General features: G+C 37.6%; 1 protein-coding gene across 1 annotated transcript in view; it reads left to right on the top strand.

The window, feature by feature from the left end:
• LOC137623150 (NAD-dependent protein deacetylase sirtuin-2-like) overlaps window positions 1–13,042 on the top strand; it is a 36,042-nt gene extending 23,000 nt beyond the window's left edge. Inside the window, exons 3-9 of the mRNA XM_068353837.1 lie at window positions 1,300–1,517; window positions 1,877–1,979; window positions 2,592–2,818; window positions 5,494–5,617; window positions 10,329–10,521; window positions 10,849–11,044; window positions 12,144–13,042. Coding sequence (XP_068209938.1) covers window positions 1,300–1,517; window positions 1,877–1,979; window positions 2,592–2,818; window positions 5,494–5,617; window positions 10,329–10,521; window positions 10,849–11,044; window positions 12,144–12,176 — 1,094 coding nt within the window. The 3' untranslated portion in view covers window positions 12,177–13,042. The remainder of the gene's footprint in view (window positions 1–1,299; window positions 1,518–1,876; window positions 1,980–2,591; window positions 2,819–5,493; window positions 5,618–10,328; window positions 10,522–10,848; window positions 11,045–12,143) is intronic.
• The last annotated feature ends 7,118 nt before the right edge of the window (window positions 13,043–20,160 follow it).

Below are 20,160 nucleotides of genomic sequence, written 5' to 3'. Positions count from 1 at the left end.
TTATGGGTTGTACGGTCGGCTAAGAAGCCTTCCGCATCCTTGTTGATTTGGCGGGTGGTCAATTCTTTCTTGAGAAGCGCCGAGGTTAGAGGTTGTGATGAGGTCCTTTAGTATGGGTTGCAGCCCTTTATACTTCAGCACCTAAGAGTCGTTCAGCATCCTAAGAGGACCGCTACGCTCAGTAAGGAAGACGTACTTAATAAAGGCAGAGTAATGGTTCAAGTCGTCTTCCTTACCAGGTACTTATTTATTTTATGTTATTTTTGAATAACTAATAAAATGAAATACAGGATACTTAGCTTCTTTGTTAACATGTATGCTGGTCTCCACCCACCACCCTGGGTGTGAATCAGCTACATGATCATCGGGTAAGATTAATATTGAAAAATGTTATTTTCATAGTAAAATAAATTTTTGAATATACTTACCCGATGATCATGAATTTAAGGACCCGCCCTTCCTCCCCATAGAGAACCAGTGGACCGAGGAAAAAATTGAGTTCTTGTTGACAAGAAGTACTTGAGTACCTGCTCACAGATGGCGCTGTTGTGTACACCCCCACCTGTATAGCGATCGCTGGCGTATCCCGACCGTAGATTTCTGTCGGGCAACAGAGTTGACAGCTACATGATCATCGGGTAAGTATATTCAAAAATTTATTTTACTAATGAAAATAACATTTTTCAGATATCGTTAGGGCTCGGAAAGGAACACCGGCAACAGCCAGGTGATTACTGTATATTGGGCAGGTTTCAATTTCTGAAATATAAGTTACTGTAATTGGTTAAATGTAACTTACAAAAACACTTAAGCACAGAATGAAGTTGAAGATAAAATGGCTAACGAGTAAAGATTTAGAAGGAAAAGTAAATTGGATTTTTAACCAGTTTATACAACGAAAAAAAAAAACGGGACTTGGTATGGGACAAAAAAAAATCGCAAGCACCGAGTGTTGAAAGCTGTTAGGCTTAAGATAAGCTGGTCTTAGATAAAGTCTTAATTTTAATGTCCTTTAGGTGTGACATTGCCACTTGAATACTTTTATTTTCTTGTTTTTGAATAACAACAAAATATGTAATGGTTGCATCTTTTTTTTGCTTTCAAGTGTCTGTTGTTTATATTTATCTTTCATTTTCTTTTATTACATTGATTCAGGTATAGGAATGAAAGGGTTATAAGATACAAGTATCTGTTTATTGGTTTCTTCTAAGTATTACTATAATTCTCAGACGAGGTTTATTAAACATGACATTTCAATTGTTTTAGCAACTTTAGATTTATTCGACGTTTGGTTTTCAGGAATTCAATGCGAAGGTGCCATCGGAGGTGCCATAGGGGTAGGCCGGAAGAAAGCCGGCGCCGACAGTGACGAGGAGGATGGCGACGCGGGATACGAAGATGAAGACGACGACGACGGTCCTTATAACGACGAGGAAGATAAAGAGGGCTTCATGAAGATGCTTCAGAACTTCCTCATGACCAAGCTACATATCGGTGGGGCAGAAGATGCACCAAAGGTGAGGAAGGTGTTCTTGGTTATTGAAGGAAATATTCAAAGACTTTGTGATAATTAGTGGAAAGGATTGTGAATTGGAGCTTTAGAAGCGAACAGGTTTTACTTATCCTTGTATAGATTTTATTACATATTGATTAAAAAGGAATCTTTTATAAGATGATGTGATTTTTTTTATATAGAATGCTGGAATTTAGTATCCTAGAAGCTCCAGAAGCGAATAAGTTTCACTTGTCCTTGTATAGATTTTATTACATATCAATTAAAAACACATCTTTTATAAGATGCTTTGAATTTCTTATATAGAATGTAAGAATTTAGTACCCCAAAACAACAGTGTTTATTCTATTCTATGTACAACAGGTACTTGATGAAGTGAGTGTAGATGGCATCGTGAAGTACATACTGAGCGGACAGTGCAAGAACATCATAACGATGGCTGGAGCTGGAATATCAACTTCAGCCGGTGAGGTTTCGCTTATGTCATTGATTTTGAGTCGAAGAGTATTCGCCAGAATTTATCTTCAAAGGATATCAATCTCACTTATTGATAGCATTGAATTGTAAGATTTTAATGTCTGTATGCCCCTTAGGAGTTTTTAGTGCTATCAGTGTCCATCATTCAGTACGCTGTCGGCATGACTTATGGGTCTTTGTACCTTTCCCTCAGCTCTTTTCTGCACTTGTTATATAGTAATACAAAAGGACCTCAACTTACAAATTTAATAGGTTCCAAGAACCTGTTTGTAAGCCAAATTTTTTTCAATTTTGACCTAGGTTAGGCCTAACCTGAATCCAATCCCTATAATTTTCAGCTACAAAAGTCAACAAATAGTCAGGTTTCATATGAAATAGATATCAGGTTATTACAAGTCTCATTTTGCTTACTGTATTAAATGATATATTGTTTTTATTACAGTATTTCTTTATCTTATCTGTGTTATTTTCAATTGGATTTTTTTATGTATTGCCGAATGTTCGTAAGTCAAACGTTTGTAAGTTGGTGGACCTTCTGTACAGTATTGACTTTCATACGTTTTCCTTTTGTTATATAAATCGTACCGTATTTTCTCTCCAGGTATTCCCGATTTCCGGACGCCCGGCTCTGGTCTCTACAGTAATTTGGAGAAGTATAACCTCCCTTGTCCTGAAGCTATTTTTGATATAGAATACTTCAAGAATAATCCCAAACCCTTCTTTGTGCTCGCCAAGGAATTGTATCCAGGTTCCTTCAACCCCACGCCTTCGCACTGGTTTATTCGGTTGCTTCATGACAAAGGTCTCCTTTTAAGACATTATACACAGGTATGTTTATCCCTATTTAATTCATGTATGGTTTTTATATAGCCATAAGTAATACTGCTTATTCTTTATACATAATTACAAACTATAGCTTTAAATTTTTCTTATTAACTACTGACAAAGATGGCATCATCCATGATAAACTTCCACACCTAGTTCCACACTTGATGTGACCCTAACAGTACGTGATCTAGACTAAGCTATTGCATAGGACACACCATTTCAAGAAATAATTAGCTTTATTACTTGTCTGGTGATGATTTCGGACTCTAGTGAGATGGCTGGTTTGGTGTTTGGCCTTGTGGTCCAATCGCTCGATGATTAGAATGTAGATCTAATCATCGAGCACACTTTGGCAGTTATAAATTTACATCAGGCTTAAGCGGTCTCTCCATACTAAGATAGTGTGCTTTGTGACTTGGTTACCGAAGACGAATAAATGTCCTTTGTACCATGAGCCATCTTTGGCATCAGAGGTTTACATAGATAAATTAGGGCTTAAAGTTATGATTGGTCTTCTTGTATCAAGTAACATTAAGAGGTATGGTACCTATAGTCAATACTTTTTAGCAAGGCAGATTTGCACCGACTCGCAGGGGTGCCCTTTTAGCTCGGAAAAGCTTCCTGATTGCTGATTCATTGAACGAGATAATTCTGACCAATCAGCGATCAGGAAACTTTTCCGAGCTAAAAGGGCACCCCTGCGAGTCGGTGCAAATCTGCCTCGATAAAAAAAATTGAGTATAGTGGTAGTTTTATGTATTTATTATCTATTTATGTAAAACAAATGATGTATAATAGTGAATGTAGACATTTCCATTTTTTCTGGAGAAATTTTATGTTATCTTTGAACTATTATACATTTCCTATGGTATTTCTTAACTGAATATCAACACAACTTTGGAGGAAAGTCTGTTTCCTCTGCCTCTTTCAATGACAAGTAACATCGGTAACTAGATGCGATCTTCTGTGACATCTTCAGCCTGAGGAGAACAAGTACAGCTGAGATAGTGTCGGTGGCATGTTTTTCTTGATCACTTTTCTCCTTGCCTTTTCCCAGCGAGTTGTACAACCTTGTTACAATATCCAGATTGGGGTAGAGGAGAATGTACCCAAATTCATTTCCTTTGCTAGAGATGCCTTATTATCAAACCCAGTTAACGAAGAGGTTGAGAGTGACACTGTTGTACTGTATCCAAACTTTTGAAACAGAGTTGTGTGTAAACCTGATACTGCACAGTAGTCTCTCCTTTCTCCAATCTATAGAACGTTGTATCCTGTGTACCCATTCTACAAAGCTGTATGGGAAGTGCCCGTCACACATTATCCTCGATGGAAAATTACGTTTGTTTATAGTCTACCGAAAAGGGAGTCGATTCTAAATCATGGTTAGCTTTGTTATCAGCTAAATGAGATAAGGATGTCAGATTTTAATTTCTATATATCTTAGAGCTGTTTCACATTAACCCATTAAATCTCATAAGACATAGTGTATATCCAGGCACTTTTTACTGCCTTCAACCATATGATATCTGAGAGGCAAAAGAGCTGGCTAGAATTAGGAATGAATGGCGAGCGATTATAACGCAGTTCCGATAGGCCCTCCTGTTTCCTCCAGTCACCTTAGTGACCACTGACATAGCAGCAGGAGGGGATTCGGCATATGAAGCTTCATTTCTGGTGGATACCGGGGAAGGGTAGGCTATGGCACCCTAGCAGTACTAGCCAAACTCGGCCATATCCCTCGTTAGGCTGGGAGGAGCTAAGAAAAGAAAAGTTTCCCATTTGTTTTTTTTGTTTTTTTTTATGTTGGCAAGCCCCTAAAATTGGGGGAAGTGCCTTGCCTTGGTAGATAGATAAATAGATGCTTAAGATTTTTATAAAATACATAAAGCTTTATATCATAAGAAAAGGAAATTTATTCATCAATATGATAGAAGAAATTGAATTTTCATGCTAATGAGTTGAGTAAGGTTTCTCCAAAATAAGGTCCGAAGGTCGGATGAAAAATCGATTCATGAAGGATGTGATTGAAAGGGTTAATGAAAATAGTAAGCTTGTTATCCACAGGGACCCTAGAAATATTTGTTATTCTTTTTTCATAGATGTAAACTTTTCACTTGTATTCCGAGCCATCCTTACAAATCCTCTGATTGGAAAAAGAAATGCAGTAGCTTCTCTTGATATCATGTAACCTGCTGCTCCCTCCGGTCGCCTTGGATGACCGCGGAGGTAGCAGCAGTAAGGGATTCAGCTTTATGAAGCTTCATCTGTGGTAGATAACGGGGGAGGGTGGGCTGTGGCACCCTAGCAGTACCAGCCGAACTCTGTTGTGTCCCCTGTCAGGCTGGGAGGAATGTAGAGAGGAAAGGTCCCCTTTTTTTATTTTGTTTGATGTCGGCTACCTCCCAAAAGTGGGGGAAGTGGCTTGGTATATGTATGTGTATGTATGTTCTTCATATCTTCTGCTTTTGAGTAAGCTAATGGCTGTCAGTTACTCTGACTGGGTTGTTTTAAAAGTTTTCCCAAATTCTCATGTTGGAAATATAAGTTGTTTGTATTTTAGGTATTGTTTAAAAGATTCCTTTTATTACATAGCTATTTGTTCATTTTTTTATACCTGATTTATTTATTCCATCTTTTTATTATAATCTTTATCTGTAGAATGTTTTTTCCAGAACGTAGATACTCTAGAGCACGTGGCCGGCCTACCTGCGGACAAAGTCGTCGAAGCGCACGGCACATTCCGAACGTCTCATTGCTTGGAGTGTCGGAAGGAGTACAGTCAGGAATGGATGAAAGGTCTGTATTGCTGAGAAATAATCAAAATAAACATGGAAAATCTTTTGCTTTAAAGATAATGAAGTATTCTAAGATACTGAACCATTTTTTTGAAGTCAGCGTATGTCAATTAAATGCATTATTATATAAGATATTCCCTCTTATTTTTCTGTTTGAAATTTTCCAACTTTGTACAGTTGTTGAATTGATTAATTGTTATTATCACCTGTATGCCAGGAATCTTGAATACCACTATCCTGATAGAAATAGTGTAGCTTGCATCCTGAAAACCTCTTGTAAATGACATGACTCTTGGATTTGGGGACTTCAGGGCCAATATAAGTAAAATCTCTTTCCTCAGAGATGCTCACTAAACTGGTTTCCATAGAGCGCAATATATTGACTTCATCCCAATTGGGGAAGGCAATGATCTTCCTCATTGTAAATAACATATGTATTTCTTTCCTTGGATTTTGTTACATCAGTTCTTTTCATTATTTTTGCTCAAGTGAGTAACTAGCCCTAAAGACCCTATGGAGTGATTTCACCTGCAGCATAGATGTTTTTGTTATTGAAGACTATTGCTGTTCCTATTCCTTTTACTTGTGGTTGCCAGTTTGTGATCTTAACCAACTCTCAATGGTCATTAATTAAGGATTATCTTTAACAGCAGTTATCGGTGATGAAGAAATTGTGAGTCCATGTTAGATGGGGAGGTTAACTAAAGAATTGGAGAGAAAACTTAGTATTTGAGAATGGAGTATTGAGGAGAATATGGGGACCAGTATATGACAACAATGAGGAGATTTGGCAAAGGAGACACAACCATGAATTTAGACAGTTGTCAGAGCAGCCCTTAATAACCAACTTCATAAGAGCAAAATGGCTGTAGTGGGCTGGACATTTATCCGAATGGAAGACAGCAGGATTGCCAGGGGAGTGATGTTTGGTAGACCAGATGGAAGACGACCCATGGGGAGACCACTAAGGGGATGGGAGGATAATGTTAAAAGAGATGTGGAACACCTGAGACCTGGAGCACCATCCTGCTGGCATGATATCGCATTAGATAAGGAAGAATGGAGGAGTCTTATAGAGGCGGCTAAGGACCATTTATCCCCAGAGTCAGTGGCGGGAGTGAGTGAGTTTGGTCATTATATTCCCATTCTTTATAACTTCTCAAGAATTCCATCAAGCATTGTCAAGGGTTAAGTAAATCATTCTTTTCACAACTGCCTTCCATTGCATTATTCTCTCCCACTTTCAGGACCTTCATAATCAAATGAGGAAGAAGATGGTTCCTCAAAGAGGAAGATTCTCCAATCTGTTATTTTAAGATCCCAATAAATTTAAAGGAGGCCAGTTTGTTGACCTTTACTGAAGTTCTGTTCCTGCCGTTTTCATGTGGCCTTGTCCCGCCTGATTGAAGCTTGATTGTTCAGTTCTTTGCAGCTGCCTGTGATTAAGACCAAATCAGGTTCAAAATACTTTATGTTCATATGCAAGATAGAGTAAAGGCTTCTAATAACCTATAAATATTTGAGGTAATCTTGACTAAGAAACATTCGAATGATTGAAGACATTAAGGCTTTCAAGAGGAAACTGAAGACTTTATTTTAAAAGTCATACAACAGTGACGATTTAACAGTAAATGAACGATACGTGATCTGAAACGATAAATACTCTGAACGAACAAGGTAAAACAACAGCAGAGGTCCTGTAGAGAGTAGTGTTCTCCTACTGTATGGGACTGGAAAAGCAGCCATCAAAGGGTAAGAAGCATGTTTTGTTTACGTGCTAGATGGCACATCAGGGCACTTCTCATCCGAAACTTGAAGAGTTTCGGCCGGACAATGCACAACGGCCGGGATTTCCAACATTGAAGACTGGGGTTCATCTGCAAAGTGAGGCCTCCCTGATTCTCTAGTGGAAGTGGGAAGGTCTACCACCTTGGGAGCTACCCTTCAATCCAGAAGTCATTGGTCTTTTTCAGTTTGCCCTCTGAAGAGTTAACCAAAGAAAGGCCGGAGTGACGAGTTTTGTTAGTCTGAAGTCAGGGTCTCGCTGACTCTCCCGATATCAAGGACAAACTTTAGGGATAACAATCGTACTTGGATCTCTTCTTTCTCCTGCTCCGAAATGGTGCCCACTGGGAGAATGACCACTCCCTGCAAACATCATAATAGGAATCCTAACTGCAGCAGTGCCCTCTACACGTTGGACACAAAGGGCTGTCTGTCAATCAGAGAGCCCTGGATATGTCCGCATTTTGCTAAGTTCTTTCACACTCATACTGAAATGAGAAAAAGGGTGAAAATAAGAAAAACTTCAGGCCGGTTGGAGAGCCTCGAGAACACGTCTGTGCAGCTCAACAGCCAGAATTTGAATGAAGGTGCTGAATGCTGTTAGACCTGTACCCAGTGGATACTGGGTGGCAATTGCTAGAAGCTCGTTAGTTCTTTGTTGGCATTTACAAGCTTTCACCAGAAGCTTACCCTTACTAAAGGACTTGGGTTTGTATAGCTAGGAAAAATACAAATTACTTTTAAAATCTGTGATGTCTTTCTTACATGATATTAGTCAAAGATGTAAGTGGCTGGACAGTATAAAGGGAATTTATCTAAATTGTTGCTAATACTAAGCCAATTTTAAGGTAATATGTCTTATGATATAAGTATTCTGGTGGGAATTTTTACCTTATATCAAAATTTTTTCCATCCATATACCAAAGGCACTTCCCCCAATTTTGGGGGGTAGCCGACATCAACAAGAACAAAACAAAAAAAAGGGGACCTCTACTCTCTATGTTCCTCCAGCCTAACCAGCGACTCAGCCGAGTTCAGCTGGTACTGCTAGGGTGCCACAGCCCAACCTCCCACATTTCCACCACAGATGAAGCTTCATACTGCTGAGTCCCCTACTGCTGCTACCTCCGCGGTCATCTAAGGCACCGGAGGAAGCAGCAGGGCCTACCGGAACTGCGTCACAATCGCTCGCCATTCATTCCTATTTCTAGCACGCTCTCTTGCCTCTCTCACATCTATCCTCCTATCACCCAGAGCTTTCTTCACACCATCCATCCACCCAAACCTTGGCCTTCCTCTTGTACTTCTCCCATCAACTCTTGCATTCATCACCTTCTTTAGCAGACAGCCATTCTCCATTCTCTCAACATGGCCAAACCACCTCAACACATTCATATCCACTCTAGCCGCTAACTCATTTCTTACACCCGTTCTCACCCTCACCACCTCGTTCCTGACCCTATCTACTCGAGATACACCAGCCATACTCCTCAGACACTTCGTCTCAAACACATTCAATTTCTGTCTCTCCATCACTTTCATTCCCCACAACTCCGATCCATACATCACAGTTGGTACAATCACTTTCTCATATAGAACTCTCTTTACATTCATGCCCAACCCTCTATTTTTTACAACTCCCTTAACTGCCCCCAACACTTTGCAACCTTCATTCACTCTCTGACGTACATCTGCTTCCACTCCACCATTTGCTGCAACAACAGACCCCAAGTACTTAAACTGATCCACCTCCTCAAGTAACTCTCCATTCAACATGACATTCAACCTTGCACCACCTTCCCGTCTCGTACATCTCATAACCTTACTCTTACCCACATTAACTCTCAACTTCCTTCTCTCACACACCCTTCCAAATTCTGTCACTAGTCGGTCAAGCTTCTCTTCTGTGTCTGCTACCAGTACAGTATCATCCGCAAACAACAACTGATTTACCTTCCATTCATGATCATTCTCGTCTACCAGTTTTAATCCCCGTCCAAGCACTCGAGCATTCACCTCTCTCACCACTCCATCAACATACAATTTTTTGAGTTCACATAATTTATGTAGGCATTGCAGCTAGAGTGAAGTGAAGACAGGGTTGATATAAGATATCTCAGGCTGTTATTGCTGCAGTATAATCATTACTGGTGTCATTAGTCTCACAGTTTATCTTATTGTTATTTATTTTTATTATTGGACTAGTTTGGACTCTTATTGGAGAAGCAAAATCTGACAGTGCCAAGAGCAACATTATTACAGAAAAACGATTAATCTCGTTGGTTATGAATTGAGACTTAAAACTGCTCAACAACAAAGCAATTGCCCACATTGAGATAATATAGTAGACTATGAGTTTAAACTCAATTGAGGTAAGGCTAGACAGCCTCAAATAAGACTAACATTAGTTTAAATTTCTGCAAAGTTTTGCTGGGATAGATATTTTTCACCGTCTTTTTTAAATGTATTTTACATTCTGTCGTACATGTTCCATCTGGAAACAAATGGCTGATCAATTACTTTTATTATTACTAGCTTAACTACAACCTTAGTTGGAAAAGCAGGATGCTATAAACTCAAGGGCTCCAACTGGGAAAAATAGCCCAGTGAGGAAAGGAAATAAAACTACATGAAAAGTAATAAATGATTAATATAACATATTTCAAGATCAATAATACTGATAAAATTGATCTGTCTTTTATCAACCATGAAGAGAGACTTATGTCAGTCTGTTCAGGATAAAAACATTCACTGGAAGTTTTGAAGTTTCACCAATTCAGGAAGATCATTCCACAATCTGGTCACAGCTGGAATAAAACTTCTAGAATACTATGGTATGAAGTATTGAGTCTTATGATAGGGAAGGCATATTCACAACATTATTATTTTATGGAAAGGAAATTAATTCGGTTATGTTTCTTTTGCAGAGGAAATCTTCAAAGACAACATTCCAACGTGTCCGGATTGCAGTGGAGTCGTGAAGCCGGACATCGTCTTCTTCCGCGAGAGTTTGCCTCCTCGTTTCTTCATGCTGACTCAAGTCGATTTCCTGAAGTGCGATCTTCTGATCATCCTAGGGACGTCGCTTACTGTTCAGCCGTTTGCCTCCCTTATTGACAAGTATGTTCCATCCTGCTGTTGGCTGTTTTATGACTGAGATAATCTATTTATTTGTTTTTCTGTCAATTTTTCTGATATTTTTGAATGGTCAGTAACAAGAAAGAATCACCAGATTTGAATGTTGTAAACATAATGTTTTGTTTGCCTACATTTTATTTTAAAATTGTCGATAACAAAAATAAAAAGAAAGAATCACCAGAGTTGAATGTTGTAAACATAATGTTTTCTTTGCCTCCTTTTATTTTAAAATTGTCAATAACAAAAATAAATCACCAAAGTTCAATGTTATAGAAATAACGTTTTGTATTTGCCCACATTTCATTCTAGCGTACCTTCCACGTGCCCGCGGCTCCTCGTCAATCGCGAGAAGGCGGGGTCGCTGGACCCTATGATGGCCTTGTTGCAGGGAATGGGCGGGGGTGGCGGCCTAGCACTGGATTCCCCCAGGAATACTCGCGACGTAGCTTTGCTAGGAGACTGTGATGAAGGATGCTTTAAGCTCGCTGAACTTCTCGGCTGGAAGGTGAGTTAGTTTTCACAGTGAAGATTTAAAGGTTGCTCATGAATGGCAGAGGCAAAGGGACACTGAAAATGCCCTAGAGACTGAACATATACACGTGTGATCAGCACTCAAGGTTCCTCTCCACCCAACCTAGGATTAGGGAGGGACAGGCAATGGATGCTGATAACTCAGCAAGTAGGTCTATAGACTCTCCTAAACTTCCCCATCGTTAGCTTACAAAAGTGATGAGGTTGTAGACACTACTAGAAACTGTCGAGCTTCACTGGGTCTCGAATCCCAGTCCAGCAAATCGCAAGGCAGTGGATTTACCAATTATTTTCTTAGGAATTATTAATGTAATGTGTTTGAATATTAATGTAGTTGTTTTATGGAAATTATTTTAAATCTTTGAGGTCTAAAACAAATATAAAATTTCTTATTATATTAACTCAAACTGCTTTGAAATATATGGTATTAGACTTAAGGACCAATACCATTATGTTAGTGTTCAAGTATTTTTTGATAAAGTCAGACTAACACGAAGTGCTTACCATTTTTACTGGTGTTTAGTTATGTAGATAGTGTTCTACTGTCTCTAGTTAAGAGAGAGAGTGAATCAGCCATTAAAGTAAGGTTGGTTTCATATACTTAATTATGAACACGATGTCTTTATGTTTGGCTTTGCTTCCCATTATGTGTCTTAATCATAACTCAATTAATTTAGTACAGTATGTTGAATGATTTAGACCAAAGAGACTCCTGTTCGTTACTTATTCATATTTTTTTTTTAATATTTCTTTGTTGTTTAAGTTATTTGATATATTGGAATGACAGGCAGTAGAAAATAAACTGCTTGTACTTCATTGTTATCATATATCAACCTCTTCTGGTAAGCTGTTGGTGTCTATATAAGTTTTAAATTGTCCCTTTCTTTGCCATAAACCACAAAAGCTCGTTTGTATGAAAGATTTATATGGTTTGGAGACTGCCTTAAGTTTTACGCATTTTCCTTGACATTTAGGGTATCTCAGTCGTAGTCCTAAATTTATATCTTGATGTTGTTTTAAGAAATATTAAAACAAAGATGAATCAGCACTAATTTTTGTTTGTCTGTTTGCAGGAGGACCTACAAAGTCTCCTGACCAAGAAGTAAATCCTGATTCGAACTGTGATATTGTTAAGTCATCAACCCGGTGTGTATTTTTTATCCAGTCTGTACTGAAATGCAGTGGGAGTCTGTTTCACCCACTGGAAAAAAAAATTGTTGTGTAAGGCATAAAGAAAATTTGTCGCACCTTTGTTTTGTCCCGAAGCAACATCGGAAACGTTGTTGGGAGCAGGACCGTAATTTGTTAACCTAGAGCTGCTTTCTTCCTTAGCTAAAGAGTAAAAGAGTGGATGTTGCCGTAAGTCAAAGGGATTTTAAATGTTTCCCTTAGAAGGTTGAAATAAAAGAGGCAAATGAATGTAAGTCAAGGAATAAATGAAGGAAATGTGCTATTGTAAAGCTATATTAATAAGGAAAAAAGAGGAACTTATGTAATAGATAATTTAGTATTGGTATCGTTTTGCTCCATTATAGTCTGTATTAACAGCGCCTTACATGTGAACCGATTTGAATTCTGCGTCGTGAGTTCACCAGTCCTGTTTTATGATTATTCATCATAACCTAACAAACTTAGCGGTTGAGAAGCTTCTTCAGATTAGCTTGAAAGGGATTTAGGAAAAAAGCAGCTCTCTTGCATGAAGACTTTGTACTCTGTTGATTTTAATGTTATTCAGTAGTGAAGCTTTCGCAGTTTTTGTAATTAAGTAGAATTAAGTTGTTTTTTTTTTTCCTGACTTATACTGTATGTTAGGTACGTAACTGAATCGGTGATACCATTGGCTCGAAACTTTGTCTTGGCAGAGGTGAAAATGTGCGTATTGTTGCTGTACGTTACCGGCCACTTTATTATAATTATAATTAATTTAAATTATTAAAATATCATAGGTTATAGATTTGACTCTATAATATATTATTATAAAGAAAAGATTAAACTTTTAAAAAGCAGAGACTAATACCGAACTCTGTAAGAATTAAAAACCGAGTGATATTCTTATTTTCATTAAGGAGAATGCTTAAGAAGTGTCACTGTCTATTGGTGGAGTTTTGCAGACCCAGAGGTCGTAGATACTACACTTTACAATATCATCATATTAATTAATAATCAAGAAATTCCAAAATGGGCTTAATAATGTGAAACTGATATTTTGTATTGAAATAAAATAACTTTTTGCAGAAAGCTACAAAATCTTTCTCAGTAATGTAACTATTATTTGAACCAGTGTCTGATATATCCAGTCTAACTGGGTAGAATATTCTTTTGGTCATATAATCAAGATGTTTAATTGATCTTTTGTCTTGCATAGCTGGTGTAAGTAATGAGTTTGATATTAATTAAAAGTAAATTCTGTTTTAAAGAATGCAATTAGTGTGTACAGGCATGAAATTGAACTGGATAATATAGTGGATTTCATTATCATAAGCATTGGTGCTCAGTGGGCATTCTTCGTAAACTTTTATTAATTATTCATTTGGTGAAATTCTCTCTCTCTCTCTCTCTCTCTCTCTCTCTCTCTCTCTCTCTCTCTCTCTCTCTCTCTCTCTCTCTCTCTCTCTCTCTCTCTCTCTCTCTCTGTGTTTTTTAAAGATTGCTTTATTGTGTATTATGTTTTTTAATGTCTATAATTTCTTGTCAGAATTAGGTCTAATAATTTATGACCAATGACCAATTTACTAGATGAAATTTGTATGGAACAAAGAAAACTCTCAAGTAGAGCATTCAAGAAAGCATTTATATTAGCTTTGTCCAGATAATAGAATTATGTGCCAAATTATTGATAATTTGCATTTATTATGTTTGTATTCATAAACAAAATAGCCATAAAAAATAAGCTGAAATTTGATTAAGGTTAGAGTGTTTTTCCGTGATATATTTGCTGAAGAGTATTGTATTAAGTGTTGTTTTGTCACAACCCCGTTGATTATATATGTCTCCCTGATGACCAGGATTATGAGGCTGTTTGGCTGTCAGACAGTTGGAATCAGTCTCGCTTTCTTTGTACCACCTGAATCCTCAGGTGTTCTAATTACTTTCAATTTTCACAAATGAGCAGTACTGATATCATCGCTGTCTACTGTTCGCAAGGTCTTTACTGTGCCGATAATTGTTATTTAAAGGATTAATGGTTGCTCACGAGTGGTAGAGGCATGGGACAAATGATTGGGCTGTTGCAGAATGTCCTAGAGACCAAACGCGTACACTTACTGTATGATTGATGTCCAAGCCCCAAAGAAGGTTAGGCAATGGCTAGGGATGATATAGAAGGTAGAGCTATGGGGCTCCCAAGCCCTTTTCCATAGTTCAGGAGAACAGTAAATTGGGCACTAATAAAAAATATCGTGCTGTGAGAGGTGTGTGAACTCGCTGCCCATGTAGTGCATGGCTGCGACCTTTCCATTCTGTGGCCATAACCCTTATTGCTAATTCATTTGCCAATTTTTCTCAATTGTTTTTAGCCCCCTTTTACTTGAAGGGAATTCAGTAAGTAATAAGAGTTAACTTTACATATAATAGGTGCTGATCAGTCAGTCACTAGTGGTGGTCTTTTAAATCGTTGGTTGTGTCAGGGGAAAAGGTATGTGATCAAAATTTTGATCTTGAGAAATTCACATCTTCCACAATGTTTTCATCATTCCAGTGTGCATTTCCTGTTAAGTTTTGCCTCCTCCAGCAGTGACGGCCATACTGCTCCTAAACCCAAGTCTCCAGCAAGTGTCTTCTCCTAGCTCCTTGCCATTGGTCAATGTTCAGGCAACGATCCATCTTACAACCTCTGCAAAAGATCCATAATGGTTGTAGTGCCTGTCTAGTATACCCAACAGCCAGTAGAGGATTCCTGAGACCCATTCAAGGAAATTGTATCCTTTTACTCCTAACAGGTTGGCTCCAGGGAGGAGCCATTGGTCCCCTTTATGATGCAGGAAAGGCTGATGGCCCATGAATAAAAAGTACCTTGTTAAGGTATGAGAAACGGAGGACTACTTGTACTTCTTTTGCTGGTTTGGTCTTATATCCTTAAATGCTGAGGATAGTGGCAGGAGTTTAGGAAAACCAGGGGTAATTGGAGCTGTTGAGTTGGTTATCAACTCCCTTTTTAAGGTAACCAGTCTCTTACTCCAAAATCTTAAAGCTTTACGTATGGTTTAAACAAATAGGGAAGAAGGTAGTTGAGACTTTCGCAGAATCCAGATGGTGCATTAGTATTCGGACCACCTTTCGCTCAAGAGAGGAAAGGCTATTAAACTTTGGAACACTCAGTACCCGAATTTAGACACGTATATGATGAATGGGGTTGTATTTAAAACTTGTTTTATTTTATAAAAACATTTAGTTTCTTTAAAAGAAGCATAATTATGTTTATCCATATTAATATTTAAATTGTTAGGTTTTAGATGACTTCACTGTAATTGCATTAGCTACTTTAAGAATGTTGTTCTGTACTGTTAAATCAAGCTTATATTAATTTAAGAATGTTAACACTGTAATGTTTTATGTATTAGTGTTGAGTTTCTTCATACATTATGCCTTCTGTGATATATTATACAACTGTTGAAGGGATGTGGGTCTTATTTTGAATTATAGCTCTTATGTCCATGATAAAAATCCAAAGTTATGTATAAAAGGTACATTTTAATAAACTAAAATAAAGCAAGAGGCTATATTTTTTAATACAATGGTATTGTATAATGAGTTTTAACGGTAGTCAGAAGACTTACCGGTATTGTGTATTTTAAAAGCTGTGTTTGGTGAACGTTTGATATTTTTTAGGGAATGCTGTACATGTATCGATTTTGATGACTTGAATTACAGATTACAAAGTAGAGGTATATTACTAGAGTACCCGTACTCATATTTTCAGTTTCAATTTCAAGATATATCTCATAGTTTTTGTGATTTTATATGATAAACTTATTTCTGAAATGGAAATGGCCTCCGAAGCAATGTGAAATGAGGCACTGTGTATATTGTATAGATTTTAATGTTTATGGATTCCTAGGTATTCAACAAAACTTTTAGAAGGCTGAAGAATATGAATCACAGAGGTTTTCTCGTCTTATGTGAGATGGTCTTCGAGTTCCATGTCAAGAAGTTTAAACTACTTGAGAAGGAAAAGTTGTAGTGGAATTTTAATTGCAAAAGGAAAGAAAATACTGAAGGATGAAAATTAGTTATTCCTGAAGCAGGTAAAGTCAAACTCCCTGTTAATACAGTAAATTTTTATTGCTAAGGAAGAACTCAAGAGACTTTCGGTACAGATTTGGAATTTTAAATTTCTACAACTGCTGTACTGTTTCCAAGATCAGTTGACGGAATCATGAACAATCTCCGTCAATTCCGAATTGAGTAGCGAGTCCCTTATGCAAGAAAAGTCTACGTTCCGAGAGTGGGTTCTTAAGCTGAAATTTTCTCAAGGCCAACTTAAATTAATTTATGCATCCAGCTCAGTAACAAAATTCATTTAAAAGATGTTAATTACTGTAATTAGTTTTCTGTTTTGTACTTGAAGCATTTTTTATTTATTGAACACACTTATTCTTATGTTTACTTATTGTCTATTAGTACAGGCACTAGATTATTAAATTTGGATATTTACAACTGTGAACACATTTTAAGAAATCATTCATTATTGACCAGCCACAATTTTTATAGGTCCATTGCTGCTACTGTGAGGAGATTTTATCTGAACCCAGATTGATGATTTAGTGAAATATGTTTGTTAATAATTTTCAATAAAATAAGCCATGATTGAAATTACTGGTCTGCAAGATTGTTAAAACTTTACTTGAATCACTAAGAGTTGAATTTACTCGTGTCTATGCCTAAGTATCTGGATATCAAGGCTTTATCTAGTTTTTTGTTCATGGTTGAAGTTACTGGTCTATAAGATTAAAAAAAAAATTACTTAACTATCAAAGAGTTGGAATTACAAATGTCGATCTCTATCTGTCTTGACTCCATAAGTTATTAGATTTTTGTTCAGTATTTTATTGTGTATTGCAACAATGTCTTGTAAATGTTTTTCAGTTCCAGTGGGCTGACAGTGCATTGTTTATTTTTACTACTGTTTGTTCCTATATGTAAGACATACCTTCGCCCTTTTGTTCGCAGTTGAGCTAAGAGACCCTGCTCTGATACCTTCCAGGGGAACCAGACCCATTTTCCACCAAGAGGGCCCATTGCAGGGTTTCTGTGTGGAGTTGAGCGACACAGGTGAAGTAGCAGTTCGGTGTAGAGGCCTGGAAATAGAGCAATCTAGGCCATTTTGTGCTCTTAAGTTTGGGATAAGAGTACAGTATGTAGTGCTGTTTTGGCCAGTTTACAATCATTTAATAAGAAGACGGGACTAGAACCTCTCCTTGCCCACCTACTTTCCTTATGTATCTTTTATTTTACCAACACATCTGTTACTTTTGGTCTCCTCTCGCTTACGGACGACCAGATTTTCTGACTTAACCTTCTTTTCATCGATAACATTATAGTAAATGATGTATTTAAACTAATAATTTACAAGGGCAGAGGTCTTATTGGTTGGCAAGCTTAACACCATAGGAGGTTAATGCCATCAGTGCACTTCATGTAGTGTACTATAGGCATTACTTGGGGTCTTTGCAACGTCCCTTTGTATTATTTTACTTCACCTTCGTCCCCGTTTCTCTGGTTGATCTTGACGCTCGACTTCTTAAATTTTCTTATTTTGATTGCAGGGTTTTCCCATAGACCAAATTTCTTAAATCCATTCAAAACCAGGCCTCCTGAGTTAAGCAAGAAAATAGAATGAAAACGGAAGAAAAGTGTGGAAAACAGAAGAGGACCCCAATCCAAAGAGGAAAGTTATGTTTCTTTTGGGTAAAGGGATGAGCTTTAGCCTTGATGAGAACAATGAACAACTGGCAGTTAGATGTGTGGGCTTCCCCTAATTGTACTTGGACGATTTTGGTCAATACTTGACTGCTTTTAGTCAATACTTAGCCACTCATTGCCCAACGGTAGCTATGTCCCAAATTCATAAATTCAGTTTGATGTTTCTTTAACTTCGTAGCTTCCTAACATTGTTTTAAAGGATTTATCATTAGCTTCTAAGCAAAGCTATTAACGGATCTAAATCTACGTACATTAGAATCTTTACTTCAAAACATTAGACTATTTATTACCGAAAAGTGCCATTGCTGTTATTTAAAGATATGGTCCTGAATATTTCCTTTCACAATGATTAAAGTATCTGTCTAATGATTTATGTGTTTTAAGAGCTGTAACTATCTTTATGAAGCTTCCCTAATGTTTATATTACTTTTCTATGGAAGCTTGTTTATATTGACATTTACCCCCCAAATTTAAGTTTCTTTTGTTCCTTTTAATAGGCTTCATTCAGTACCATGATGTCATTGAAACAATGTAAATGGTGATGGCGAGGGTAGATGCACCGTCTTTCAGTCTCTTCATTAACCTTAAACTAGCAAGTCTACTATAGCCTACTCTTCTTCCCCACCGTTATCCCTACGTTAGGGAGTCGGTTGCCTGATGCCCCCTTTCCAATGCCTTTATGAAAGGCATCCTATTCTACCAAACCTCTTCTCTATAGTATCCTTCACCTCATCAGTCTCCCTCTCGATCTAATCCCAAGCTCTTTCCACTACCCATCCTCAACATATGCCCACACTATCTTAGTCGTGACACTTATTCATATCACCTCTGAAATCTTTACTGTAGTGTTCCTGCCATCCTTATTTCATCATTTTCCAATATTTTGAGCAGTGATATTCCCATAATCCACCTCAGCAATCTTATCTCTTCTCTCCAAGACTTATAGTTGATCTTAAGTTATCTAAATTGTTCCACCTGTTTTATAACAGTCTATGATTCCATGCATGGCTATCCTGTTCTACTTTCCTTACTGCTCACCTGACCTCACCACAACCTCGGTTTTATCCTCAATTTCCTAATTTTCTTCTGTCCATCAACCCTAAGAAGTCCCCTTCCTTATGGGTGCCCTTGGTTCTCATTGGTTACTGTACATCACATCACATTTTTTTCATGAATGAGTACAGCATTTTAGATGGGAGATTCCTGAGTCTGGACATTGGCATCAGTCGCCTCCACCTCTCCCTGTCTATAGCCATTTGTATCACTTAATTTGGTATATAATTACCAGATGTCTAAAGCCATTCAAATGAATTGGAAGTAATATTTAATTCATAAAAACATGGATTTCAGTTGTAAGATAGCATGTGATATGTAATCGGTCTGGTTAAAGAATAATTATTGCATTTGAAGTAGCTGTATCTTGTAGTAAGTTACTGTACTACCGTCAGTCAGCCACCTGAGACTGGAGTGTGTGCGTCATCCCTTCTTCCAGAGCTGCACTTGCTTCACATCAATCTACTTGACCTTCATTCTTACTTTCTTCCAATTTCCTGTCTAACCACTTCTATGTTTTACCCCCATAGATGTACTTGAGACATGAGAGTGGCCTCACAGGACCCAAGGACAATCCAAGTCAACATGGTAATCATAAGCCATCAGAGGGAAATAGACTGACTTCTAACAGTGATGGAAGATGACGTCATACCCTGTACCGTGGTAAGCAAAGGTATCTACCAATCAGAATCGAGAATGTGACAGGACTTTCCCGGCACCGGTATACTAATGGAGTTCGTTGTATGGTATCCTGTCTGAAGTCTCGACGTTTTCGTATGGCTGAGAAACTAGCAGTGCTTTGGAGAATATGGCAAACAAAGCCATCATTAACACAAATTATGTTTTAATCTATTATGTAATGAATAAATTGTTAGCAAGGCTAATAAATGTTTATTTTTCCTTTGGGAGATGTGTCATTAACATATATAAAATAATCTTTCTGAAAAAACTGGTTTAATAAATTAAAAAACGACTGATTATTGTAATCAACAGCAACTTATTAAAAAAGCGAAATAAACAAGACTCTCTTAACTAGAGCGTTTCAAAGACGAAATATTTCAGATGTTGAAACTAGTAAACAGCACTCCATAAATCATAGGAACCCTCCTAACTAAT

Source organism: Palaemon carinicauda, chromosome 30 (assembly GCF_036898095.1).
Source record: "Palaemon carinicauda isolate YSFRI2023 chromosome 30, ASM3689809v2, whole genome shotgun sequence".
Classification (NCBI taxonomy): Eukaryota; Metazoa; Arthropoda; class Malacostraca; order Decapoda; family Palaemonidae; genus Palaemon; species Palaemon carinicauda.
Note: the sequence above shows the minus strand (reverse complement) of the source record. Positions and strands in the feature narration are given on the sequence as shown.